This window comes from Haliaeetus albicilla, chromosome 5, assembly GCF_947461875.1.
Source record: "Haliaeetus albicilla chromosome 5, bHalAlb1.1, whole genome shotgun sequence".
Classification (NCBI taxonomy): Eukaryota; Metazoa; Chordata; class Aves; order Accipitriformes; family Accipitridae; genus Haliaeetus; species Haliaeetus albicilla.
The window spans coordinates 36815303-36842257 of NC_091487.1; the positions used below are offsets into that span (position 1 = coordinate 36815303).

A 26955-nucleotide genomic window follows, 5' to 3' on the forward strand; every position below is an offset into this window, starting at 1 on the left:
AATTTAAAAGACCTGTTCAACAACCATTTCATTGTCATCCTCCCCCTTCTACACAAGTAATCCAGACCGCTTGAAGACACACATGTTGGTGCTTGTGAGCATGTGCAAGAGCATAAGGGCTGAAATCAGTCTTGTTTTAGAAATAAAATCATATTTCCCTTTCAGAAGGTTTCACATGGATTTTTGTTACACTAAATTCTTGTAGAATTTAAGATACCAGTTTAAATTTAGTTTTGCTTTTTTATTTTGTTAAACAGGAACCTCCTTCTAAGTAATACTGGTATTATCCAACACCAATCCCAAAACATGTCAATGCCTTGCAATCTGGACATAATTCCCACTGATGGAGTTTGAATGAAGAAAAGAGGCTTAAATGATATTGAACTTCTACTCACAAGGTCTCAGTTACATAGTCTCAGCAACTGTTCATAGCTACACATGCCCAGAGCCCAGCGCCACCAGCAGGGATTAACCAGGGAGCAGAATTCAGGCTACAATTAAAGCATCCTAAAAGAAAAACTGGTCTTTGCTCCAAAGGCACCACACTATTATGTTACTACAGTTTTTCAGTTTCACAATAGCCAATTTTACAGTTCTTTTGTCTGCTTCCCACCTCATGTAGCTGCTCTTTTCTAGCTACATCACTCAGTAGGATAAAATATATTAGTTCTCCTCGGAAACCTTACCTTGCTTACATCCTTAGACCACAGTAATAACACTGCATCAGATAGAGGCAGTCCAAACCAATTCTGCATCTTTTCCTGGTCTTAGTCAATTTGAGCTTTTGCACATGAAAAACTAAATTCTTCCTTACTGAAGTGTTTTTGCAAACTTTCAGGAGAAACCTTTAAGAAGCTATCAGAAGATTTAGCTTTTTTTAACAACACATTATTATTTTTGCTAGGGACAAAATTTTAACTGCTTCAAAACATATATTTTTTATTCATTTATGAGGAAGATTATTTCAATTTTTAGATAGCTTTTATTTCACTGATTATACTTCTATCAGCAATGACCGCAAAAACAACTTAGTAAATACATTCACAAATACAAACACAAAATCATTCCACAACTAAAAAACTGACAGTCATATTGTTTGGATTTGAAACATATTATTAAAATAAGTAACTAGACATAAAACTAGTGTTGCAAATAAGCAAATCCCATCAAAAAGATATGATAAATGAATTGCGGGAAAAAAAAAACAGGATTGCTTAAAAAAAAAAAAAGTGTTGTACATGGTGCATGTCATGTAACAGAAAAACTACTCACAAGTACATTACCAAACTGTCATTAAAGTTCCAAAAGCAGACCATCAGTGTGCTTACACTAAGAATAAACTATAAAAGAATCTCAAATACAAACTAAGAATATGTATATGAGTTTTCTTCTGTCAATTAAATCTGGGTAGGGCACTTTATTAAAAAACAAGAAAAAGGCGTTACAGAAATTCTGTTTTCCTAAGAGACATTTTAATAAGCTGTTCAGGTGTTAAAGTGCCAATGCAAGCATAAGTAATGCTTAATGAGGAGGCACTCAAATAACAGCACAATCTACTGTCAGAGGTTACCTCAACTGTTTCCAATTTTCCAGTGGGAGACAACTCATCGGCAGTAACCATCTTAAACAGTTTGCTACCAGGTGTGTGCTGAGGAAACCCACAATAGAATCACTCTGTAAGCTTTAAAGACAAGTTCAATATAAGTAAACAGAGCGCTTCACAGTGATGGTCATTTTAGATTGCCTAATTGTAATAACTTCTCTTTCATATTTTGAAAATGATATAAATATAGCAGGAAAAACAGCCACCTGCATTCCAAAATGTCTTCATTAAGATGTCTTCATTTTAGCAAACTAGCATATGGACTTCTTTCAGATTCTGTCGAGGCTCCCTGACAGACTCCAGCACTCCAGTGCTCTCGTAGCACAGGGAGCTCTGCCCTGTCCTACCAACCCACTCCTATGTACAGAGAAACCTGTGGATGCTCCACACTGTAGGAGTGCCACAAATTACGATGCCACTTTAAAAGCTTTAATTTATGAGAAATGCTTTCAGAAGAAGTCTCCTTTCTAAAAGCATAGTAGAGGAAGACTTCATCAGTAAAGTAACAAACTTGGAATTAAAACAGTAGATGTTCTCGATTGACAGTAAAGAAAGAAAAAACAAAAACTCCACAACATTTGACTGAGAGTCTACAATCACCTCTGGAGCCTACTCAATAAAAATTTAACTTCAAAAATTAGCTCTATAATGATGAAAAAAAAATATCATTACATAGGAACTCAAAGACATGTTGTTAAACCCTGAGTCATTCTACCATCACTTGTGTGAGTAGCTCAACAGACCATAGCAGAACCTGCACACTAGGAGAGCAAGGGTGTCCCACCTGCATACTAAAGCAGAATTTACATGACATAGCACTTCCCCAATTCCTGTAAAATTATTTTTAGTGGAGATTATTCATTTTTTGTTCATGCCTTGGTGTTCCAACAGCAAATAAATAAAAAACTCCTGGTATTTCAGGGATGGAAAAGTTAATTTACCACTTCAAGCTTTATTGGTAAAATATGCTAATAGAGAGATGTAACTGACAACTATGACAGTTAGATAAATATTTCATAAAGCATCTAGTGTACACATAAATGCAAAAAAAAATTAATGCAATATTAATGTTTGAGCTGTATATACATTATTAATTAGTTATTGAACTGCTGTTTAATAGCCTACTTAATCTGGCAGTACAGAGCAGCAAATATTGCCAGTATGTCAATACCTTTTCTGAGTTTAAATGGTTAAACTAAACAATGCATTAATTATTTTTTATCTAATTTGCAACATGTCTGGGTTTGGTTTTTTAAAAAAGAAAAGCAACTCTCTTCCAGGCCAAATACTTGGCCAGTGATTTCTGCCACATGGCTCATTGCAAATATTAATGGCAGTCCTGTAGGTTTATCTTCTGCAATGTTTTGAAACCACATACCACAGATGTGCTTGCTAGCGTACAGAGAACTCCCTTACAAACATCAGTGGAAGGCACTACTGTCTCAAGGCTGTATGTTTTTAATGTGACCTGATAATGATACTCTGCAAAGAAAATGGAGATTAAAAATAAATTTTATAATGCCATGCAGTAAGAGAATTGTGGAATGACCCAAAGGACTATTTCCATTCCTTGGAAATGAGCAGACTTAATTGGGAAGCATTTTTATGTATCCTTTTTTTTGTCATTCCACTGATCCCAGGCTGCCTGATTTATGGACCAGTTGTAAAATATTTCATAACTAGCTGTCCTTTGCTGAGATGATAGAGTCTCTGTAGGACACACAAGGAGACTTGCATTATAAATAAACCTACTTAGAAAAGCTAAAATCAAAACAAAATGCAAAACTGAGATCTGAAGCCACCTTTCATCCTTCAAGCAAGCTACTGTCAATGAATTTGGCTATCCCAATACTTATTTAGATGAACAGGATCATAAAGCTACCTTACTGCCTTCTCAACCCTGCTAAGATTGTGACACAAGCAGTGACGGGAAACCAGGACTTGCAGGTCACCTCTAATTCTCCCTGCTATGGACAACTGAATGAAGAGGAGAAGAAGATGGACAGTTTTCCTCTACTTTTTCAACCCTTTCATCAGGTTAATAAGGAAGACTAATGCCACACATAAAAGAGGGAGGCAGGTTTTTTTCTCTGAAATACAAAGGGGATAAAAAAGGGAGAGAGGAAGAGACTACCCCCTGTATGCATATCACACATGCCAAGTTCAAATTCTACCGGGAGTATAAAAGTATAGCTTTAGCCTCCCAGAGGCACAAACTCAAGAGACTGATCTGTATTGAGCTGATCACCATTTTCAATTCTCTCTGCAACAAAGGACCTAGCCCAAGCTGCCAGCAGACCGTTCTTGTGTCAACAGTTCATTCATCACCTAACGTCACCTCGGTGTGATCAGCGTTAACATACCCCAGTGTTCCTCTCCGCAGCCTACCAGAGGAACCAGAAGGCATTATCTGGTTAAATTCCTATTTCCTTCAAGCATCACATTTAGATGAACATTGATAATACAATTACTGGATTCACACTGCTCTGAAAATACATAAAAACTGTAATTCAACGCAACTGGCACTAAAATTATTCCCTTTCCTCTATTCTAACTTTTGTTTTGTTAACTTATTGTTTTACCAATTTCATGTTGCTGGGAAACAGAACAAATGATGAAGAAATGCATGCCTCCTCCTCTTTGTCCACATATATACTCTTAGTGCAATTTTTTGTTTCTAAGTATTCTTTATCACACTTAAAAACATAAGGATTTACAAAGACTGTTTTCACGCTGTGTTTGTTGGTTACAATAGATACTAGTGGGTAATTTTTTTTCTCTGAATGTATCCTCTTTCTGCCAAGCATTATATTTGTGAACATTATTAATTCAATTTACTTATTAATTTTCCATTTTTACCCCATTTGAATTGTTCATCGTTGTTTGGGGTTTTTTACACACATTTTCAATACCTATTACTAAAGCTATATTGGAGCAGTCATGTATATTTCATGGAATTGCTCTACAAGTGAGGTCTTTGTGTCTTTTCAGAGGATGAAGCAGAAAAAAATCTAATCTCAAGCTACCATTTCAGTACAACAAACACCCACAAGAACCACAGCTCTGCAAAGTAATGAGAAGCAAAGATGGTATGGGAGGCAATATCTTTTATTAAACCAACTGCAAAAGTTGGGAGGGAAGAGAAAGAGCAGCTTTCAGACTGAAGACAGACCTCTCTTGGACATGAGAGTTGTTCAGTACTCTTTGATCTGTATTATTATTTACAAGAGCTCTTTTTCATCTGGTTTAGCACAAACCGGGTAGGGTATTTCTTAAATTTACTGAAATGCAAGTAAACAAAATGCAAAATAAAGCAGACAAATGTGCATACTAAATCATCTTCAAAGCTGAGTTTTGTGACTCTAATAATGCTGTTAACACTGTATTGTATACACAGCTCACCTGTTCATTTGGATGGCATAATAGTACTTAGCTATTTTCATAGGCACTTGCCAGCATATTTACCTAAAAACCTTTACTTATGTGGCTTTAAACTTAATTTTATCTATTTGGTTTGTCATTGCACTCAATACAATATCACACAGCCTACAGTCAGAGCAGGTAGAGGTAAAACTCCAGCATAGCTGCCTTTTTTTTTTTTTTTTGTTTCATACCAGTGGCAGCATCATCTGGAGTCCTCGATTTTGCTTTTTGTGGACCAAACTGATTTACATTTTTGTTATCGTTAGCAAAAAATTTAAAAAACACAGGGGAACATATAACAATCAAATATATTAGGGATAGCTCTCATATTCTTCACTCTGCACCTTTCAAAATAAAATCTTGCCATATTTACTGGGCCAAGACAGGCTTAGTTCTAATCATGCTAACTCAACTGAATTAAGGGTGAGACACTGAAAATAAACTAACTTGATTAAAGACAACCTCTTTTTTTACCCTGAGGAAGTTGAAAATTTACAAATTTACAGCTTTAACAATGTTTTCTAAAGAACAAAACTTCCTTTATCACGAAAAACCTTTATAAATGTAGAAAAAAATGTTTTAACAACACTAGAAAGGCAGGCCAACATTTCTTTTTATGGAAGCTTTAGGCCACCCCAAACTTCATTAATCTGCTGGAACAGAAGAACCTTACAAAATGAGCCCTCTCAGTACCGCAACATGCCACAGAAGTTTTGTTCAACAAGAAACAGCTATGAGGAGTCTGAATGCTTAAGTACATGACTTCATACCTTTGGATGCAAAGGATGATAAACACTTCAGCATATTTCCACTCTACCTTGAGTCCACACAGATGGGACAAAGCAGTCCCATTGCTCCAGGCGTGACACTGAATTTCCTGACACCTACTCATTTGTGCAAGGAAAACCAAAGCAAACTCCCATGCTTTGTTTGTTACAGTTCTAAGGTCCAAGTTGGACTCACAAAGAAAAACTCAGATCTGCCAACAGTCCCTGAACTCAGGTATTACAAAAAAATATAGGCTGCTGTCCTTGTTAGCAGCAGTAAGCAAGTAAAAGCTTAGCCAGTTATAAGTCACATTTGTAACTTCTGAACACCCTTTCTCTTCTATTTTGAAAACATTTTGCTCTGGTGACTGACTTTCCTATAAATCTTCCTTACGAAAACCTTCATGAAAAGTAACCAAGGCCTTTAGCATGAACTAGATCAACACATGCAAAAGCGTATGACCTGGTATAACATCCCATAAAATAGGGAGGCCAGAAGCTTTATTTACCTAAGTCAGTGATTCATGGCAACAGCTGATAGTAAATCAGCAAAATGTTTCTTTTCCAGACAGAATAAAATACAGGAATCTCCCTCTTTCCTGCTGAAACATTACAAACACATCAAGGCTCTAAGTACCAACCCCATCTGCTTTTCTCCTACACACACTTCTACGCAGAAGGAGCCTCTTCCACTCCAAGACCCTTTCTCTCTGCACCTCACTGTAACACTGCTCTCTCTGTGACACTTGTTATCTGATGTAAGACTTTGCTTCTTAGGTGACAGAGCACAGAAACCTCTCTCAGCCCTCACCGTGATACACAGGGGTAAAGCAAGCCAAACGGATTCAGCGCCCACACCACCTCTGGAGCCGTGCTGGCCCAGAGTTCGGTGGTGAAGCTTGCGCTAACAGCCGCACCGAGACTTCAGCTGCTTTCTCTTACCAGCTATACCAGAGGGTGCAAGATGCTGCAGAGAGCAGAGTATGCTTTTTTCCCTTACTGTGCCTGAGTGACCAGAGGAGGGAGAGGGAAGCATATTACAGATCTGGTTGCACTGCCTGACAGGTTTTCAGCAAGCTACCGCACCTATCTTAGCTTTTTGAGTGGGGATGTAGATTGGGCAAGATTGGGCAAGAAAGGCAGAAAGCAGCCCATCCTGTATCTGCCAGAAAGGTGTCCAGAGAAGCTCTGGCAGTGTCACTGCCACTAACACTCAAAGTAGGGTTACAGACATACCTTCACACAAACACAAGGTCACGTATTAACTAATCTTGCACGCGTGCTTTTTACAATTATGTGCAAAAGCAAATTTCACACAGGCTGACTATGAGGGCCTTAGTGGCCCAGCTGGCCTCACCTGGGACCCCCCAGCCCCTGTGTGTGGCTCCGGCAGCTGAGTTCAAGCTCTGACCTGGGCACACAGTCCCGGCATCAGCTATGCTGCAGGTGTGCCTGTCTCCTGTCTCTTGGGTGGATCTCAGACCTATGTCACTTTATTTTCCAGTTAAAGAGATTAAACCTTGTGTGCTGCCACTTTCCTCCTCTTTAAGAGACAGAACATTAAGAAGATGGCAAATATCTCACACAGGATCTACTCTTAATCCGTAGGTAGCTTCTTTTTTTATTTTGACCGGAGAAGCTCCCTCTATTCCAGCTGGGGTAGCTATCTCTATGGCTGGTTTCCTAACATGAAAGAAAGTTAAATACAACAAATGAAAAGCTCTCGATTATACTTAAGATCAAACCAAGGTTCCCCACTGCTTCACTGAAATATATGGCACTTTCTAGCATGTTTCTTGGGTAAGTATTGCTGCAGTACAGGTCTATAATTTAATACTCCCTGCTGACTACTAACACACTACTAGTATCTGTGACTGCTGTTACATGCTGCTGTTGCAGTAGTTACCATGCCAAAAAGACAATTCTCAAAAAAATCTCTGATTGCACTCAGGAGGTTTAGCAACAAAACAGACTCAGAAGGTTACAGGAAAAAGCAGATGGGAGGAAACTCTTCAGTGTGACTGCTGTCTTCTCCATAGACCCAAGTAATCTTCCATAAATCACCTCTATATCTACAATCAGATTTCAGTCTTTATTCCAGTTCTTTACAGGCTTTGCAACTGTCAGAGTTAAAAAAGCACAGAATGATTTTTTTTATTGCGTGTTCCTGCGATGGTCTCAGTTTATAATCAATCTTTTGGGAACCCCTGAGCAGCAGCAAATAGTTCAAAAGACTCCCCAAGTCGTGGCAGAATTATTCCACACAGTGGTAGTATCCGATTAATCAGAATAACTTAAAGCACTCAACAGCCAGCAGGGATTTTCTAATTAAGACTCTTCCAATGTAATGAATCATTTTGCAAATCAAAATTTATTTTAAAAATAACTTAGCTGAAGAAAAATAGAAGTAGGGGGTTTTGTGTGTGTGGTTTGGTTTTCTTAAATCAAAAGTATATGAAAATTTGATTTCTAGAGCTTCCAAAGGTACAGCCTGGCCATTGTCTAGAATGAGAGACCAGAAATAGGAGTATTGAGATAAGATCACAGGGTTCCCTAAGTAGCCACATTACCTTTGGAAGTCATTTATGGCCAAATTTTGCAAGAGCAGATAATGGTTCTGCTGGGTGACACCCTAAGCCTGATATTCAGGAGATGGTGAACATCCATCTGTATGGCTTCTCAGGACAGACAGCCAAAACTCATAATTTCTTACACTTTCAGCTGTATGGACATATATGCACATCACAACCATTGCTCCTTCTGCTGTTACCTTCATGTACTCTAGCTTTTATTGTTTCCTTTGCTCTTTGGACTTTAGAAATCTAAATTGTAAGCTCTTCAGACAATTTCAGGCAAAATGAAGAGTGACTTTTACAGACATGTTGAAGGCTTCCAAATGCTGGGGAAGCACAATTCCAAATATTGATCCATAATGCACATCTTGAGTTTAAAACAACTAAAAAGTCAGGGAAGAAGAAAAGACCAGTAAATTAGTTCAAGATATGGCTATGGAAAGCACTCTAGAAATTAGAAACATTCTAGGCATGAAGTAAATTGTTATGGCAAAAAGCGAAGTTACATAGTCTTGACTACTCTAAGCCTGGCCACCGTCTAGAATGACAGACCAGAAATAGGTTCAGAAACTTTGTGGCATCTGAGCACTTTTCATTCATTGCCCAAAGGATGTTGACGCTGGCTTAAATGCACAAAAATCTATTCATGAGGTCCATAGCTGATGGCATACATGGACTTCAAGTTACTTTAGAGATTAAAAAAAACAAAGGAGAGAAAGCAAGAGACAAGGGAAATAGGAAAAACTCTGCCCCATGGAGACAGGGAGGGGAAGCAATGGGGTCACAAGACAAATGTCTTCTGCTTGGTGTCCTTGCCAGTGCAACAGGTGGTGATCGTGAAAATGGTGAGGCTGATGATGACCTTCATGATGCTTTTCCCTAGTAAGAATAGTACTTTTCATCAGGACCCACTCAAATGCCCTGTTTCCCCACACATACTTATGACACTCAGCACTGCCTGAGGCACACCTGATCAGGTGTAAGAGCTGCACATCGCTTGTTGCTAAGCTTTGTGTACATGTATGATTGGGAGATGTTTATCAGATATTTAAATAGCTATTATCTACTTTGATACTCACTAAGTCTTGTTCTTCCCCCAGTGTTAAACTAAAGGTTACAAAACAAGAGGTTAAAGAAGACAGGGGAAAGAAGGGGAGATTTTTTTTCCATTGGTGGCAATCACTTCTGTGTGTAAAATGAAAGATGTTAAACAAGTTTAATGATAAAGTATCAAAGCTCAAGAGAAATGATTGTGCTATCAGATTAAACTAAGTGGTTAAAGCACCTGTCACTTAATAAGGCCAGGTACCAAAAAACCTCAGCACTCTATGCCAATATGCTTGTCCCCAAGGTGTGGTAGTTCAAGTGTCACCCTGGCACAGGATGGCTCCTACTCCATTACGAGGTGCAAAAGACCATTTGAATGTTAATTTCATTTTAATCTGAATAGAGGTGCTGACACTGAATAAGAGTGATAATTTAAAACTGGTTTATGTAAACAAATGCAAGTTTGTGTGTAAACATGGCTTACAAATGATTATGTATAAATTAGCTAGTATATTGCCTGAATCCTGAATAAGGAGAGATGTCAGACAAAACTTTGCTCTTAGATATGAGAGATAATCTATTAGGTAAATAATCTCAATTATTACTTAGCAAAGCAAAAATGTGTACAAAGATGGATACTGCCTTTTTTTTTTTTTTTTTTTTAAACAGGAAGGCTGGCCTTTTGGGATCATTTTCTATCTCTCCCAGAAAGGCCATCTTTAAAAGATGGCTAAATAAATGGATTTCATTTGTTGCACAGCAAAAGTAGGTTCTTCTTTAGAGTGCTTGGGTAAGTCAGTGGTAAAGCCAAACACATCAAGTCCACATCTAAAATAAAGATATTTGAAAAATTCTATTCCTTAAAAGCAAACAATTAAACCAAAAATACTTTATTTCAAGAGCTCCTGCTACCTTATATTGATCATGCTGTACTTTATGCTAGCAACTGAGAATAGATGGAAATGCAATAGTGTTTTTGCCACCTGAGGCTCGAACTCAGACTACATAGAGCCATTTACTTGCAGTATGATATGCGTAGAATCAGTTCACTTTCAGGCTATTCTTCTTGCTTGGGTCTACACATTCTTTCTACCCTGCAGCAACATAAGACAGCCATCTCACCCCAAGCTGCCATGCCAGTTTCAGAGAGTATCTACTTTTGCTCTAGAGCTGGATATACAGCACAGAAAGCTTATAGAGTCAGTTTTCAACAATTTTAAAAAGGAGTGGTCTCATTCTTCCAGACTAGTATTACTGGATAGATATGACCATACAATAGATGAAGATGGCCTTGACTGAAGACTGAAGCAGACTCAAAGCCTGCCTGTCTCCCAGTTCACAGGGAAGCCTTGCAGACAGCTTGCAGGCAGCCCAACTCACACTAATTCACCTAAGGACAGACCTGAACCAGGTCTTCCTCCAAACAAAAATCAAAGAAATTCTCTTTCAGGTAATAGATTCTTAGGACTGCAAAGTTACCCGCTCTCTGAAAATAGTAGAATGTATGGACAGAGACTGGTAACAACACTTCATCAGTGATTCTAAGATACATATATTTGTAAAATTATTAACAGACTACTATGCAAATAGCTACCATCTTTGTTAGCTCTCTACATATCAAACGAAGAAAAGACCACTCACTAGCAGCCTATACAGATATACTCTAGGGCTCTACTTGCCCTTCCTAGACATTTCCACATAAAATTTCTTTGTTTTAGACCCTATCACATAGAAATGTCTTCGACCATATAACCTGCATTTTCAGTTGCAAAGCAATCACCTCTGACCACTGGATACAAGGTCAGCCCCAGCAAATACAAGGTATTCTGAGACAGCTGCTTATCCAGGTCTGCCCACATTACGCTCTAAGGAATTACTGGAGAAAGAGAATCCAAAGAGTACTCCAGTGTTTTTCAGCTCCTTTGGAACCTGAAGTACAATTTTACTTTCTTAAATGCTTAAAATATTCAAAATAAGTCTCTAGAGGCTGGTACCACATCATGCAGTGTCAGCCTTTGCCAACTGCATGGGTGTTTTAGTATCTCCTTTAACCAGATTCTTTTCTTCTGCTGACTGTGTTTTTAAAACTGAATAAAACAAAAGGATGTCTTTGCTGTCCTATTACAGAGGCTTGTTATAGTCAGAAATATTTTAGTGTGGTGGCAATTTATTTCTTTTTTCAAATTAAATTGCAGACATAGAATACTGAACTTAGCCAAATCTAGCATGAAGACTAGAGAACTGTACCGAATGAAAATAAGGATAATAGATAAAAAATTTTATAAGTGAAGTAAAAGAACATTCTGTAATACACTATTGAGTTCTGCAGCTTTTTCTGTAAGTATTATAGTAATTCTGCTGACCTGTACATGATGTTCCTTGCAATGTTCCCTTTTTCTATTAACATATCAATGTTTGGGTGAAGTGGGCAAAATAAGAACTGTATCTTTTAAAACGTTCTCAAAAAAAATATGGACATGTTTAAAAGCAGTATATGTGGCAACATCACACTATCATTTCCTGACGATTAGTAGTCATGTACACAGTGTTACTGTACACATACGTGTAATTTCCCAGACTTAACCTATACAAGATGGAGACGTGACGGATCTGCAAAACAGATGGATGCTACATCCAGCCACCACAGGGTATTTGTGCCCTCCAAACAAAATAGGATGAATGCTTATCCCTCTGTGGTGGGAGTACCTGTAGCAAACAAAGGGCAACCAAACAAGGCAGGTGGCACAGCTGTTTTGCCCAGGAAAGACAAGGACAGTGGGAAGGCAAGCAAGAGTGGTGAGTCTGGGCCTGGCCTGCTTCCTTTGCTGGCCACATGCTTTGGGTAAGTGGGAGTTTGCTGAGGCTCCTCTGAGTGTTTGCCAGGTGACTGCTGTTGAGAATGTGAGAGGGTGGGATACGAAGAGGTCTGCAAGGTGGTCACTTGATCCTGGCAAGGGGGCTGAGCATACCCAGGGCAGAGGTGACAACAGGACAAAAGGCAGGAGCTAAATAACCAGAGGAGCATATTGAACAGGGGCAGCCAAGATGGAAGAGTGCACTGGGAGACTGCAATGGCAAAGGTGCAGATGAGCTTCCTTGTCCACACACGCTCCCTCACACGTGCACGCACTCACTCCTCGGTTTATCTCATACAGGCTACATCTTACTTCACTGCTAAGCATCGGAAAAAGGGTACAGTAGGAGAGCAGCAATCTTAATCGCTGAAGCAAAAGACAAGATAAACTAATGAAACTTAAAATAACTAACATGTTAAGCTCAACATGCCAGTTGAAGTCCAGGAACAGATAGTGCTACTGGCTGCTACTGAAGTGCAGCACGCGTGATTACCTATTCAGGGGCGGGTCTTGTGTGTGTGTGTGCGTGTGTCTACAGTACAAGGAGTTCCTGGCCCTCACCCTTTTCAGGTGGGAATGGCTAAACTGGAACAGGTAAGAGAAATAAAAAGGTCCCAGATCAGGCCTACAGGAACACTGCTGCATAGTCTCACCTCCACTGCAGCAGCTCTTGTGCTGGGGACGCGAGTCTCAGGGCAGGACAGTATCCATCTGGGCAAGAGCGTCCTCCTGCATACTGGATGCGCCGGCAGCAGAAAGGACTCCAAGGACAGGAAGCAGCAGTGGCAGGATGTCGCTTCACTAGGCACAGAGCTAGCTGGCTGTGAGACATCCCAGAGGAAGGCCTGCACCGTAACTTGCCTGTCAGGTGCAAAGGCAGCACACCTCCTGGGATCTCCCAGTAGCCCACAAGGAAGAACAGGGTCAATGGTCAGCCTGTATCGGTACCGGTGACCCAGGGAAGTGCCGGAGGGATGTTCTGGAGGCTCAGTTCGGGTGATCAACCAGGATACTGAAGCCCAGGACCTTCACAACCACTGTCATTAAGAAGCTTATTAAGAGCTCTATATGCTAAGGGCAGGCAGAGATCTGGTGTCTCAATGCGTGAAGGAGATGGTGATGCCAAGAAGGGGGTTTTAGATATGTTAAGAGATGGAGTATCTTTTGGGACAAGACAGACCTGTAAAAGAAGGACAGGCTGGTTGTATACTAACCAAACCGGAGTCAGGCTGAAAATGACAGGCTGGTTGTATACTAACCAAACTGGAGTCAGGCTGAAAATTGCAGGAAAATATTTAAACTAAAAGCTCAGGAAAGCCAAAAGGCACAAAGGAGCACCCGATTCAGATTGACACAGTCCCAAAGGGGTTCTTAGTGCTCCTCTGAAGAGGCTAAGGGAAATAAACAGCCTAATACAACAGTTAGGAAAGGTGAAACAGACTACCCTCTCTGTTCTAGATACTCCTTAAAACTACAGATATTAAATCGAACCAACAGAAAACACCCCACCTCAATATTTTCCACTTTTTCTAATTAATTCAGGCAATAGCAGTAGAAAATGTATTTTAGCCCCTTGTATGACTGACTTTATTGTTTGTTCTACAGTATCAGAGAAATTATCCAGTTATGCCATAAGAAACACAGATACACAACAAAAGTAAGGCCTGCTGGAGTCTGAACACAAGACAAGTGACACAAGGTATGTGAAGAAAGATACAAGAGGTTACACAAGCAGCAAATCACTTCATATTTTATCAGGCTTCTAGAAGAAATTGTTGAGTTCTTGCATGGAATTGCTTTGACAGACAAGAGAGTAACTCAAAGGTGGCGGAAAAAAGCAGACTAAAACCAGTCTCTGTCCCCCCAAAAATTACAGGCTATTTTTTCCCCCAAGAGAACTGCCAGAACAGAAGGAAGGACCACACTTGTCAGGAAGTAAGCCAGACTATTCATGATGGAGAAGAATGTAAATTACAGCGTTGAGTATCATAGCTAATAAAGCATTTAAAAAGGCAGCAGTCCACAGCAATCTCCCAGCAATCCCTGACAGCAAAAGACCATGAGCAGGGAATAAGACAATTAGAGCTCTCCCTGCCATCACCATTTCAGCTTCAGTACTGCTTTTGTTACTACCATAATTGCCATTTGCATTGTCTGGCTGATCTAATATGTTACATGAGAGATGATGTGATTTCTTACCCAGCCAGCCTTCCAATCCAGGATATTTTCTTCATTGCAATGTTTCTATGGAAGCTGGCTGACTACAAGGCACCAGTTCTTGTCCCTGCTTCCAGCTGCTAAATCTAATTTAAAGATGCTAAAAATAAAAAAAGCTTACATGTAACAGTACTGTTCGGAAAGCAAGAGGCTGTACTTCCTACAGGGACAGCATTTAATCAGCAGTGACATTGCAAAGAGGTAAAATACAGTAATTGTTTCACTGGTATTTCTTCCACTTGAAAACTTTTTAGCAGTACCTAGCCCACTCTCAGAACGTTTTGAGAACTCCCACCTCGTTAGATATTGAGACAGCAAGTATAGCAAACATAACACAGAGAAGTCCCAAGTCTTTGAACTTCCAGTTCAGCTGTTGCCCCAGCGACCACTTATACCGGACACCCAAGAATGCAGAGTCACTTACAAATTCTGTGATGGGCTGGGGGGTGCAGGGCAGGGACCAAAAGAAGTACAGCAGGAAAACAAAACATTACCTTGATAATTTGGGAATTTTTCCTTATATACAGGATGTATATTAAATCCATTTTTGTTTTTCTCTGCAAAACACTTCACATTGATATTCCCACTAGTACAATCTACTGTATGTTCTCAGAGCCTCATTATACCCGAATTATCAGAAAGTGCAGTCTGTAGCTTATATTAGGAAATGTGATGATAGGCTCGCCTCCATGAAGACGAAGGAGCAGAGAGGCACAGCAGCAGGCAGGGGAACCCCAATAACCTACTCAGAGAAAGGAGCCCCAGCCCCAAACCCTCCCCAGGCTGTCGTAGGGGAGTCTCTGCCCCATGGGCCAGGGGTGACTGCCATCCATGAGCCTGTGGGAGAGGCTCTCCAGGTCTCCTTTCAGTCTGAGGAGGTTTAGCCCTTGTTAGTCACTGTGGGATGCAGGGAATGAGCATTCTGGGATTGTATAAAACTTATTATGGTATGTTTATGGTAGGGGGAAAAAGGTGGGTAAAGAGAGAGTTCAGGGTGGTTTGGGGAGGAAGACATGTGGGAGACTAGAGGGAAAAGGGGATAAAAGCCACCTATAACCTGGCATTTGGTCAATACACTTGTCTGGCCATGCACAGTCTATCCCATCTTCTCATTAAACTCTATTTCCAACTCTTCTCATGGGTGAGGGGCTTTCTACTCCATGGATTTGTGTATATATGGAGGTCCAAGTGCAGTAACTGGAGTCAGACCATGGGGCATCAGGGCCCCACACATGAGGGGTGGCAATGACTGGAGAGACCAGAGAGTGTGTATTTGTGTGGGAGTGCATGATGGTGTGTAATCACTACTGAACATCAAGCCAGACTAGCCGGCAAGTAGGATAAGATGCTTAGGAGGAGAGTACTGGTGTGGCTGTTAAGTCTGGGCCAGATAACAGAGGAACAAGATGGGTCTGAAAGTTAGCTAGTGGAGGACCAGAAGGTCTAAGCCAGCTACTGGAGAGACCCTGGGATCTGGAGCTACTGGTAAGGTCATAGTTCCAGGCCAGCAACTGGAGAGACCCATTTACATCTGTGTGTCTGTGTGTGAGGCAACTGGGAGACCAGAGGATCCTGAGACAGCTACTGGGTAGACTGGGTGTCTAAGACCAGCTACTACAGAGAGATCCATACGGATGTGTGTATATGTATAAGCTTATATATTTTATAGTAGCGGGCTTTTATCCTGAGCAGCCAGAGAGGGGAAGAGGACGAGGCCATTGGTGCTTTTCTTGTTTGCATGAGTGTTGCATTTTCTTCCTCTGTCAGTCTGTGTGGCTGCTCGTGCATATATGTGCATATGTATTGTGTGCATGTGTGCCTCTCAGGAATGTGTGCTCAGCCCTGCTATGGCTGGACCTGAGGACACAGAGCTGCAACAGGCTCACCTCTACCAGCCTACAGGATTCAGCAGCACCTAAACACTTACCAGCATCTTTTCTGGAGATGAGTGGGAGAAAAGCACACAATTTCCTACATCTTGAAAAATGTTCCAAATAAGTGGCAAACTTACTTTTTCCAACACCACACAAATAAGAAATTAATTACTAAAGATGAACAGAAAAGAATAAAAACCTCATTGAAGTGCTCATGGCACCTGCTCGATAGCAAGCCAAAAAATGAGATCTGTAACAGAACTAACATCGTTTAAAATTCTTCCTAAGTGCTTGGGTTCATTTATGCCTGAAAAACTAACTTACGCCCTATAATATCCAATACAAAATCTTGATGCATCTAAACTTTCACTGAAGTTCAAAACAGTTAGTGATATATACACCAGCTGGCATTTGAGTAAATGTAACTCACAATGAAAAGCAAAACATAACATCCAGTGACTTAGCTAAACAGCTCTGGTTCATAGCTGTCATTAAAGTATTCACACGGGGACTACAGACAGTAAAATGACTGGTATCAATCAGTGTCACCCTAAATAGGGATCAGTTTAACATCCTTGACACACACGGTGTTTAAAGACATCAGCTAAACCCCCAGCACGTGTCTGAAGAACACTCCAGCATACCATACCCCCAGAGTACCAGGCACTTGCATTTCGGGTAAAAATGACTGCACGTCACGCATTTCCAGGCTGGGTAAATCATTATTTTCCCAATGCCTCTCTTAAAGCACAGTCTTGCTAGATCTGAGTAGCCCCTCAGCTGAAGCCAGACAAGGCGCCTCTGCTGAAGCACGGGAAGAAGAGAGGTCTCCATAGCAACGGGGACCGCAGCGACTCTCACAACCCCTCTTCTTCACCCACTCCCCAAACTCAATTTTTCTTCCGAAGAGAATTGCTTAGCAGTTCACCTGAAAAGACATAAGAAGTAAAAGCATAATAGCTATTCCAGACAGACTTTATCAAGGGTGCAACCTGAACTGGGCTTACTGCTGCAGGGTCCATTATTCCTGAGGCTTGGAATCACCCATACAAAAATGCAGGGGAAAATTATTACCATAATGTTATGTTACTGTAATATGTTATTACTATGCAATTATTATTACATGCAAATATTACCACTCATATCATTACATTCACCTGGTGCTTCTTACTAGACTTGATTTTCAGTCACTTTTTGCTTTGCCAAACTTTAACTATTCCAGCTAATCAGCAACAAAGTTAATCTATGCAAAGTGCCTGGTTTAGAAGATTTCATCTAAAACAATTCCAATTTTTCTAAGAGTGACATCATTAGAAACAAAACACCATGCTTCCCATCCCAGACCTTTTTTTTTTTCCCCTCAGATGGTCCTACCCTTTTCGAGGGCAGGGCTACAATTTTTGCTGGAGCTATTGCAGACATGCCCCTCGTTCTTTAAAAATTCTCTCAGTCTAGCTTTTAATCATGTACCTGCAGTATTTTTTACTGCAAGATTCTCTGCTTCATTCTTAATAGAAGATGCCTGTGGCAAACTTCACTGGTAGCTATTCCAAGATACAAATATTTATTCCTTATGCTAGTATACATTTGTCTTTACAAACACATTACCTAGACTGTCAGTTACTTTAGGATTGTATCCCAGAAGGGATCTATCCCTTTATAAATCAGGTGCTGTAACAATCCATGTTACATCTCTCTGCACAGATGTCAAGACAGGGAGACGAAAATCAGTTTCAAGGGCAGGGAGAGGCTGGAGCCAAACGGCTCATGGGAAATCCTCAGGAAAAAGGGTGAGCCTGAAGCCTTGCCTCTTCTTGTCCTGCAGGACCCTGGGAAGGCAGCAGGGGTTCACTTTTCGCTTGGAAATCTGGTATCTGTTTCAAAGCTCACGGTTTTCTTTCAAAGGACACCTCCCTTGGATATCATCAAGTGTGGTTAGAAACCAGGAGGTAACCAATCTAACCCACAGCTTCCAAAAAAGTGTTATAACCACTAGATTAGAGTGCAAACTGTACCAGAGCATCCTCAACCTTTCCAGTGAAATTTCCTTCTGTACAAGACAGATTTGGGAAGATGAAAGAGCAAGTAACAAAGAGCCTCATTCCCCAAACCCTTATGAAGGCACTGATTTACAAGGTTCGGGAAAGCTTCCTGGATTTGGGATTAATTTGGATACTTTATGTGCTTTTTTAACTAACTGTAAGATGCATATTCAGTCTGAGGAGTAGACACTGTCACTGAGGACATCTCTTTCTCATTATAATTTTCATCAATTATCTAGTGGGGCGGGGTCCCTAAATGTCTGAAAAGAATGATTTTTTTTTTTTAAGAAGAAAATTACTGCAGTTTTATCTACATGGCTAACATGAAAATTGTGAACAGACTTAAATAACCTCAGGAGCACAGGCAGACTCTCAAACCTGGGAAATATAAAAAGAATAGAAACTACAAACCACGATAATGAGATATAATCTCACCTAAGCCTAACATGACACAAATATTCAGATACACCCATGCTACAATCAGTAAAAGCACAATGCATATAAGGTCCCCCATTTAACTGCAGTTATAATAGTATGTAAATTTGTATGTAAACAAGTGAACTGGGGAAAAAATCTATGTTAAGAGTGACAGAGCCCACATCCAGATTTCCCCCAAAACCGTTATTCCTGGTCTTCCTTTCCCTTCTCCTGAGATTAACAGAAGGTGCTTTTGTCTATTGCATTTCATCCATCAATTTTATTTTCCTTTCAAGCTAAGCTCAACTGTGCATGCCAGCTACAAGTGCTTCTTGGAGATCCTTCTCTTCATTTCTAGGATCCCCTCCCACTGCCTGCACTCAAGTGAAAGCAGCTGCATCCACATCCAGTGACCTCTCCCTCCCAAAGCTCAGAAGTAATACTCTCTCTTTCTTCTGTCAAAGGTTTGGTTGCTGTGCTAAAATAATAATTAGTCTCTGCAGATTGATTACCTCTAATGGCAAGAGAAAAATATCCTTTGTAGAGCAATATTGCTCTATCCCTATATTCCCTGCAAATCTGATCTCAAGAATCTTCTTTGATGAAAAGGAAGCTATTTACTCACTTTTAAAAGGAGCCCTATGTCATCCCAAGCCTTAAAAAAAAAAGCATCTTTGATTTGCCATTCATCAGTTAAGTTGTCACCTATTTAAAAGTCATTGTCCACATGTAACCTTTTTCAAACCAGTGACAGCCACAAGAGTAAAAGCAGTAACTCCACATTCTTCTGAATCAAATAGCTAATATTTTTTCACAGTTACCATGTTCAAATACTCTATTTTCATAAACTGTTAATTCATTTTTTAATAGCAGCCAGGAACATACTACAGCTTTTTGCCGTTTTCTTTTCATGCTGGAGGAGGGGGTGGAGGGAAGAAATTATCTGAATTAAAAAAATACTATAAATTTCAGGTTACAAATTTAAATTCTTAAATCCAATGAAAAACAACCTATAACCTTTGCTCTACTCCTCTGATCTCAGACTGAAAGATCCAAAGCCTCTATTTCTTCTGACTCTGAGCGTGTGATGAGTAACACCAACAGCACTGGTGATCCCCTTTGCAGCCTGGCTGCTCTGCTGTGCATTACTGAAACATATTGTAGTGCTAGTTGCAGTCCTGCCATGCTGTAGTTGATCCTCACAGCATGCTCTGTACATTAGAAGCCCAAACAGCCTGAGATATGCCCCCCAAAATAGAAGAGTGAGATCACTGCATGAGCTCCATCTCACTATGGTCTTCACAATGACAGAACAAGAGAAAATCTAGAATGCACCCAGTTTACACAGGTCTCAGAAGGGGGAGAATGGGAAACAAAAAACAAGAAACACTTTCCTAGGGCAGTGTAACAGAACTGCTGTGCAGCGTGCTTCTCAAATGACAGAAATTTCTTTACCTTAGGGTCCTCTTATATGTAAAGCCAACACAGATACATCTACACAGCCAGATGTAGCTCCCAGTCTGTTAGTGACTATGGCAGAAGCCAGCAGTCTGACTTTCCTGGCCCATTGATCTCAGTCAGTCAAATCATAAACTTCTCTTCGCCACAGTAGCAGGCAACAAAAACTGGTGTCCCCTTGAAGGGCTCCTGAACTTCCCGGTTCCTCAACTCGCCCTGTGAGAACAAGCCCTATCCATACATGGCAAAGGTACAGACAAGCTAGCACAATGGGGGAGTCGTGGGCACAACCAGCAGTGCCCTGGATTGCCCTGGGACATGCTGACCATTAGGATGACGACAAATGATACAAAAGCTGAAGCCTAACCATTCTCCAGCAAGAGGAACCAACTTCCCATGGACATGGGAACACTACAGATTTTCCTTCTCTACCATGCAAATGGTACTTGCCAGTCCTCTTCTAAAGAAATCCCTACACAATCAGCAAAACTCATAAAATCTCTTTTTTTTATTTAAAGAAGAAAAAAAAATCCCAAGCAGAACTTTACTCATGCTCAAAGAGGAGCAACTTTAGAAACTGCATGAAAAACTGTGCTTTTGTTACAAATTTGTATCACTGATGGTGCTCTGCTAGCTACTATGGCAATAGGTGACAGAACAACATTGTGAAGTGGACAGACTCAGAAGAAAGATTCTGCAGCAAGAACCCTGAGACAGACAAACAGGGTAACACGCCAAAAAAAGTCATGAGGATGGAGAATATGGTTTTAATCTTCAAAACTTTAGTAATTTGACAAAGCAGTAGTTCTAAACCTAAATTTTATTTTATCCTTCCTTTTATCAACTTCACATGAACAACACCATCCCTTCGATAGTAGTCATTTGAATTTGCCAGCTAAGGACCCTAGCCAGTATTACCGTGACTGCAAATCATCATTCACTTATGCAAGCAATCCTGACTTAATCATTTTAGCCACATCCATTTGGTGGCAGGTGGAGGGAACTGGCCTGAAACACAGGTTAGACAAAATGAAACAGTTCCTACAGTTCTTACAAGGAAGTAAAAAATTATCTAACCTGAGTCAGGCAGAATACACAGGGGACTGCAGAGCAGATAGATCTGTGCAGGATTAGTGGAAGTGAAGCAATCAATCTCAAAGCAAATCTCTACCATTTTTGTTCTTCCAATGACGACTTCTACATCCTTTCAAAACAAGTTAGGACATGCAAAGCTCAAATCTCTTGACACCTTTTACCAGATAGAATTAAGTCAACTGAAGGGAATCAGTACTGACAGCTTGTGTTGCTTCTCATGTCACACTCACTGCTCCTGTCTGCATCATTCTAGCGGCCAGTAAAATCAGCTAGTTCTCCCCATTGGTGCCTTTCACTTTTCCTCATATTTAAGGTAGTGAAAGTTGCTGCATTACACACAGAAATTCAGCACATTAGCTTTCCTTTTGCTAAGCCAATTAGGGGCAATTGAGGGGTCCAAAAAACACTCATTCATATAAGAGAGTTGACCCAAGCAGCATAATTATTTTGGCTTCTATTCTCCTAGAGTAACTTTTCATAGAAGCAACAGATTTAATCATACTGTACCTGCACAGCTATGGCCTAAGCAGACTACTGAGTGCAAGTCACCTTGACCCCACACCAGAAACACATCTCTACACATGCACTTGTCATTCCAGAGTTCCTGACGCAGCCACTCTCTTGATTTCTGTCCTGGTTTCAGGGAGCACCAAGTACACATGTGGATCAGAAAAGAGAGGCATAGGTCTTTTCCTAGTTCTTCTGCTGATGCTCAGCACGCTTGTATTTTTTTCTGTAACATGTTCCACATTCCCTGATCTTAGCACAGTTCAAACAGTGGAACGAGAAACACCGGTGGCAAGAGTTTTCACTGTTTTGTTCTAGCCCTGCCCTAAGTTGATAGCTTACAGGCTAGGAAATACCATTACTGTGAGAACTGCCATTACCAGCCATGGAGCTGCACAGGAAGACAACATTAACAAGACCTTCTAGTCTCACTTGGTACCTCACCTTGTGCATTTGATAAATAAGTTCATCAACATGTGCAAAACATTTAAAGCTCCCCAGATGAATTCCCCAGTTCATGCACTCAGCTAAGCATCACAGACAGAAATGGCTTGCAAGTCTTGAATATACTGCAAATCTTTCCTTCATAGAAGCAAACTGACCTGCTGATCGGGGTAATTAAATTGACCAAATTCCTCCCTCCAATGCCTCCTGTCTTGTGCGGAAACCTTGTGGTAGGCTACAGCCAAAGGAGTGCATAACAGGTAGTACCAGCTGGGTTCAAAGTATAGAGATGCAGATTTACCCCATCCTATTCCTCAGTCCTTGAATATTAAAATCATAGGTAGTCTGCTAAGTGAGAACTTCCACACAAGCAGTGGAAGAGCAACAGTAGGAAGTTTGTGCAGACTCAAAGTCACATGAACAGCTATTTAAAACTGTAGCATTTAAGCACATTATAGCTTCATTAACTCAGTAACTCATGACCAAGTTATCTGAAGTACTCTCATCTCTAACTGCCCCAAATTATAAGTGATTTTTAGACTAATAATTATGGTTTTGTCCATTCCAAACTTGGAATAATCTGATTCTTTACAAAATCAGAAATTTTTAACAATGAAAACTTGCTACAAATGAGGACAAAAAACGATAGGAAAAAAATCTGCCAGTTAGCAAGCCTCTTCTTGATACTTCTGGTTGATTCTACCAGTTAGATCCTCTGATGTACATGTTAAGGTCACATCCAAGTTCAAGCTTTGGCAAGCTTGTGACAACTACATAATCCCTTCTAAAGACAAAAATTCTAGAATCTAGTATCATTGTTATTGCTACCTAAAATAAATAAATAAATTGAGGATGCGCTTTCAATGTATTCTAAAGTAACCATAAAGAACAGTTTGACTTCCTTGCCCTTGGCAGGTATCATGAAACACCATAGCACCATCCTTTCACAACACAGCAAAAACTAACACAAGAATTCCTCCTACTGTTACAAGTTTCCCCACAGGTCTCAAATAAGGGTCTTAAACAGGAGAAAAAAACATAGTATACATCTCTCTCACAACTGACTATCACATCACATTCTTCTGCACAGAAGGAACCCAAATTAAATTCACAACCCTGATTGTGATTCTTGCCTCTTGTAGGACCTGGACCTCTCTATGCTGTAGACTGCTGCTTATGTCAGACCCCAGTATTCATTATCAAGACTGAGGCATATATGTTTGTTTCTTTTCAAGCTGGAAGTAGAAATCATTTCTTCCTTTCAAATGGGTAGTGCTATTTTATCCAATAGCAAAGTGGCTTGAGCACGCACTGACATTGTGGGATGTACAAGTTGCACATCCACCCAAACCTGAAAGGATTCAAACCCACACATCCTACCTCTGAGGAGAGTGCCCCCCATCTCATGCTTTAGGGGGAAGGATAGTTCTAATTCCCCTTGAAGGGTTTCCCCTCTGCAAAGAGGAACCTAAGACTCACTGGACCAAAGAACTGCTATTCTGCAGCTCAACTGAGGGCCTCACCTGATGGAGAAAAGAGCTGGATGCCGCCCACGCTCTAAGGACCATGGCAGAGAACAAATGAAGAGGAAAACTTAATTAACGGCATTTGTGCAAGCCTAAGTGTGAGGTAAATATCAAGCTGTTCTCCCCTGCTGAAGCAGAGACAGTGTGCAGCACATGCATAAGCAAAACATCTGGCACGTATGAGGGCTGAGCATGCAGGCACCGAAGCCCTAAGACCTTCTGGGGATCGAGGCTTCAGCTTCTTTGTGGCTTTGTTTCCATTCAGTAAAGAGCAATACATTCATCTCGTTATTTTTAGGACACTATTTGCTGGCTAGCATTTTGTGCCAGGCACTATCCAACATATGGAAAAAGAGAGTCCCTTCCCCACACTACCTATGCACTAAATACAAAAAAAGCAAGAACCATGAAGATTACCCCCCCTGCACAGAGGAATAATTGAGGCCAAAAGACTCAGTGATGTACAGTAATATAAGTGTATCACTGACTGAGCCCAGAGCTCAATGCTGTTCCAAGACCATGCTTACCATCTTCTTAGAAATTAAGTGATATTAAATATTACCAAGAAAAAAATCAATATTAGAATTAATTACCATGACCACAGAAATGGATTTTAGCATTACTCAAGATCAGGAAAAACAAAAACAAATCCTTGATAATAAGAGCCAATGACCATCAGCAAAGTCCTGCTGAACTCTCCTAAGACAGCTGGAGACTTTCTCAGTCAAGCCTTGTGTCAAAAGCCTCATCATTTCCAGTAACCAGCTTTGAATGATTTAGATAGTAGTGACATTTTACTGAAATCTAGCTTACTGATCTCCCAAACAGCGCCAACTTGACTCACCATAAGGCTTATTTTGCTTTTTTTTTTTAAAAACAATGCCCATGTATTCCTAACAAAACAACATACTATAAGCACCTAGAAAGCATATGTACACACGTCTGTAAAGTTCTATGGCAATATATTACTAGTTTACTACCACATATCTAAAGTCTATGATTCCTACCTGAAGGATAACAAGTACGGAGGATTGCACATGGTTATACATATTACAGCATAAAGTGTAAAGCATAAAGTACTTCCAAAGGATTAATTTAAAAGCTGCAGGACACAAATACAGAATTACTGCAGTGTGAAACAGAAATTCAGTAAAACTTGTTTAAAATACTCCACACCCTTTTTGTACGGTAAAGAGAACATATCCCATTACAGTTGAAAATAAGGGTGTAATCAACCCATTTAATTTTTGCCCATTTAAATTCTGATGGAAAAGTTTACCAAGCAATACAAATGTATAATGTACCAGTTCTCATCTGTGATGAATGGCATTTTATAGTAACAGCTTTTACACATCAAAAACCCACAAGGAACTTGAAATCATACACCTGAGGACCTAAAACGCGAAAAGAAGAGTCACTAAGCAGCAAACGATGTTAGTTACCATTTGGTCTGCAGTCCCTGACCATAAGGATAAACAAACCACATCAACAAAAAACTCCAGCAACACTCACTTACCCAGCAAAGAGCCCACAAAAATGACAATTTGCACCGTGGTAGTGAAATGCCTGTAGGTCTGCTCTTCGCCATGCTCCTCGCTCTCCGCGGCACCAGCCTCACTGCCGTTCCCACCCTGCCACACCATCTGCCCAGCCGAGGAGTTCCTCATCTCCAGAGCTCTGGTGACAGCCTGGTACGGGGCATGCTCGCTCTCGTTCCTCGAGATCCAGCCTTTGTCGTACCCCATGGCGAAGTTCCTGCCTTCCTTGCTGCCACCTAATCACCACAGGTTATTGAGCCCTTGCCTTTAACGACTGAATGGAGCCCACAGGCAAAAAGCTGCTTCTGAGGATAAAGCCCCATTTCTGACACTCCGAGGCATCTTCACCACATTTCTGTGTCCCGGAAAGCAGGGTTGGCTTTTCACGTTTCTACCTTGTAAATCATGATAGCCAGTAAAGACAAGCAGAAAATTAAGCAGGCTCCTCCTTGCGATCAGCTGTCCCATATTTCTTGCTTCACAGTACCACAGCGTTTCCTCAGCATGTTTTACTGCAATAAACGTGAGCGAGGAAATTACAGTCCACACCGTGGCTCACCTCCCTAACCCCGCCAGAAGGTCACCTCGCGCCCGCCGCGTACACGCTCACACCGGTCTGGAAAACCGGTCTGGAAAAGTTGATGGACCACAAGCTCTGTCCCCCCACTCCACTCTCAGCCTTGGCGTTAGCTTTTCTCACAACCCTGAGAGAGGAAAGACATCTCTTTCCCCGTGGCACCTCTCCTAGCGCTCTCTTCTCTCCTTCTGCCCACTCCTCCTGTGGTGAGACGTGGCTCCGTCCCGCGTCCCTCCTTGCTTTGCGCGACGCTGGGCGCCAAGAAGACCCCTACACAGCCTCCGGAGAAGCAAACGACTGCTCAATGGCTTCCACTGCACTCCAGCTATTTCTCGGGGAAAATTAATTTGGTTTTGAATCCCAAGGCGGGAGGCACTCGAGCCTCCAACGAAGCAAAAAGCCTCCGTACGATCCTGCGCGACCCGCTCTGAGCGCGACCCGCTCTGAGCGCGCCCCGCACCAAGCGCGGCTGGCGGTGACGCTCCTGCTCGTACACGCGCCAACATCCCGGCCCGGGCACCGAGCTGCGCCGCCGCTGCCGCCGCTGCCCGCGGCTCCGCCACTCCACGCTGCGGACGGCCGCCAAGCCCCGCCGCCCGCGGGAGGCGGTGGCCCGGCGGGGCGGGACGCCGAGCTCCCGCCTCCGCCGCCCTCCCGAGGGGCGGGGGGGTGCCGCCATCACGTGGCCGCGGCACTCGGCGGGGGGCGTAGGGCCGCCATTTTGCTGGGGGGCGGCGGGGCGGGCGTTGCCGAGGAAGGCGGGAAGCTCCTGTCGCGGCAGGCGGGTAGGCACAGCCGGCCAGGGCCGCCCTGCGACCGCGGCTCGTCGTCGGTGGGCAAGCGCCGTCTGGGAGGCAGAATTTCATTTCTAAACCGGTATTTTAAAACAGGTCCGTAATTCTGAGGACAGAATTTCAGAAGACTGCCCTAACTTCTAGATATAGGTTGTATTTGTTAAAATGGATTTTTTTTTTAAATACCTAATTGGCCGG

The 26955-nt window shown here is 41.4% G+C and overlaps 1 protein-coding gene across 1 annotated transcript in view; it reads right to left on the reverse strand.

Annotated features, from left to right (window-relative positions):
* The window catches only part of GPR176 (G protein-coupled receptor 176), a 51592-nt gene extending 25031 nt beyond the window's left edge, over positions 1-26561 (reverse strand). Inside the window, exon 1 of the mRNA XM_009921039.2 lies at positions 25365-26561. Coding sequence (XP_009919341.1) covers positions 25365-25593 — 229 coding nt within the window. The 5' untranslated portion in view covers positions 25594-26561. The remainder of the gene's footprint in view (positions 1-25364) is intronic.
* Between the last annotated feature and the right edge of the window lie 394 nt (positions 26562-26955).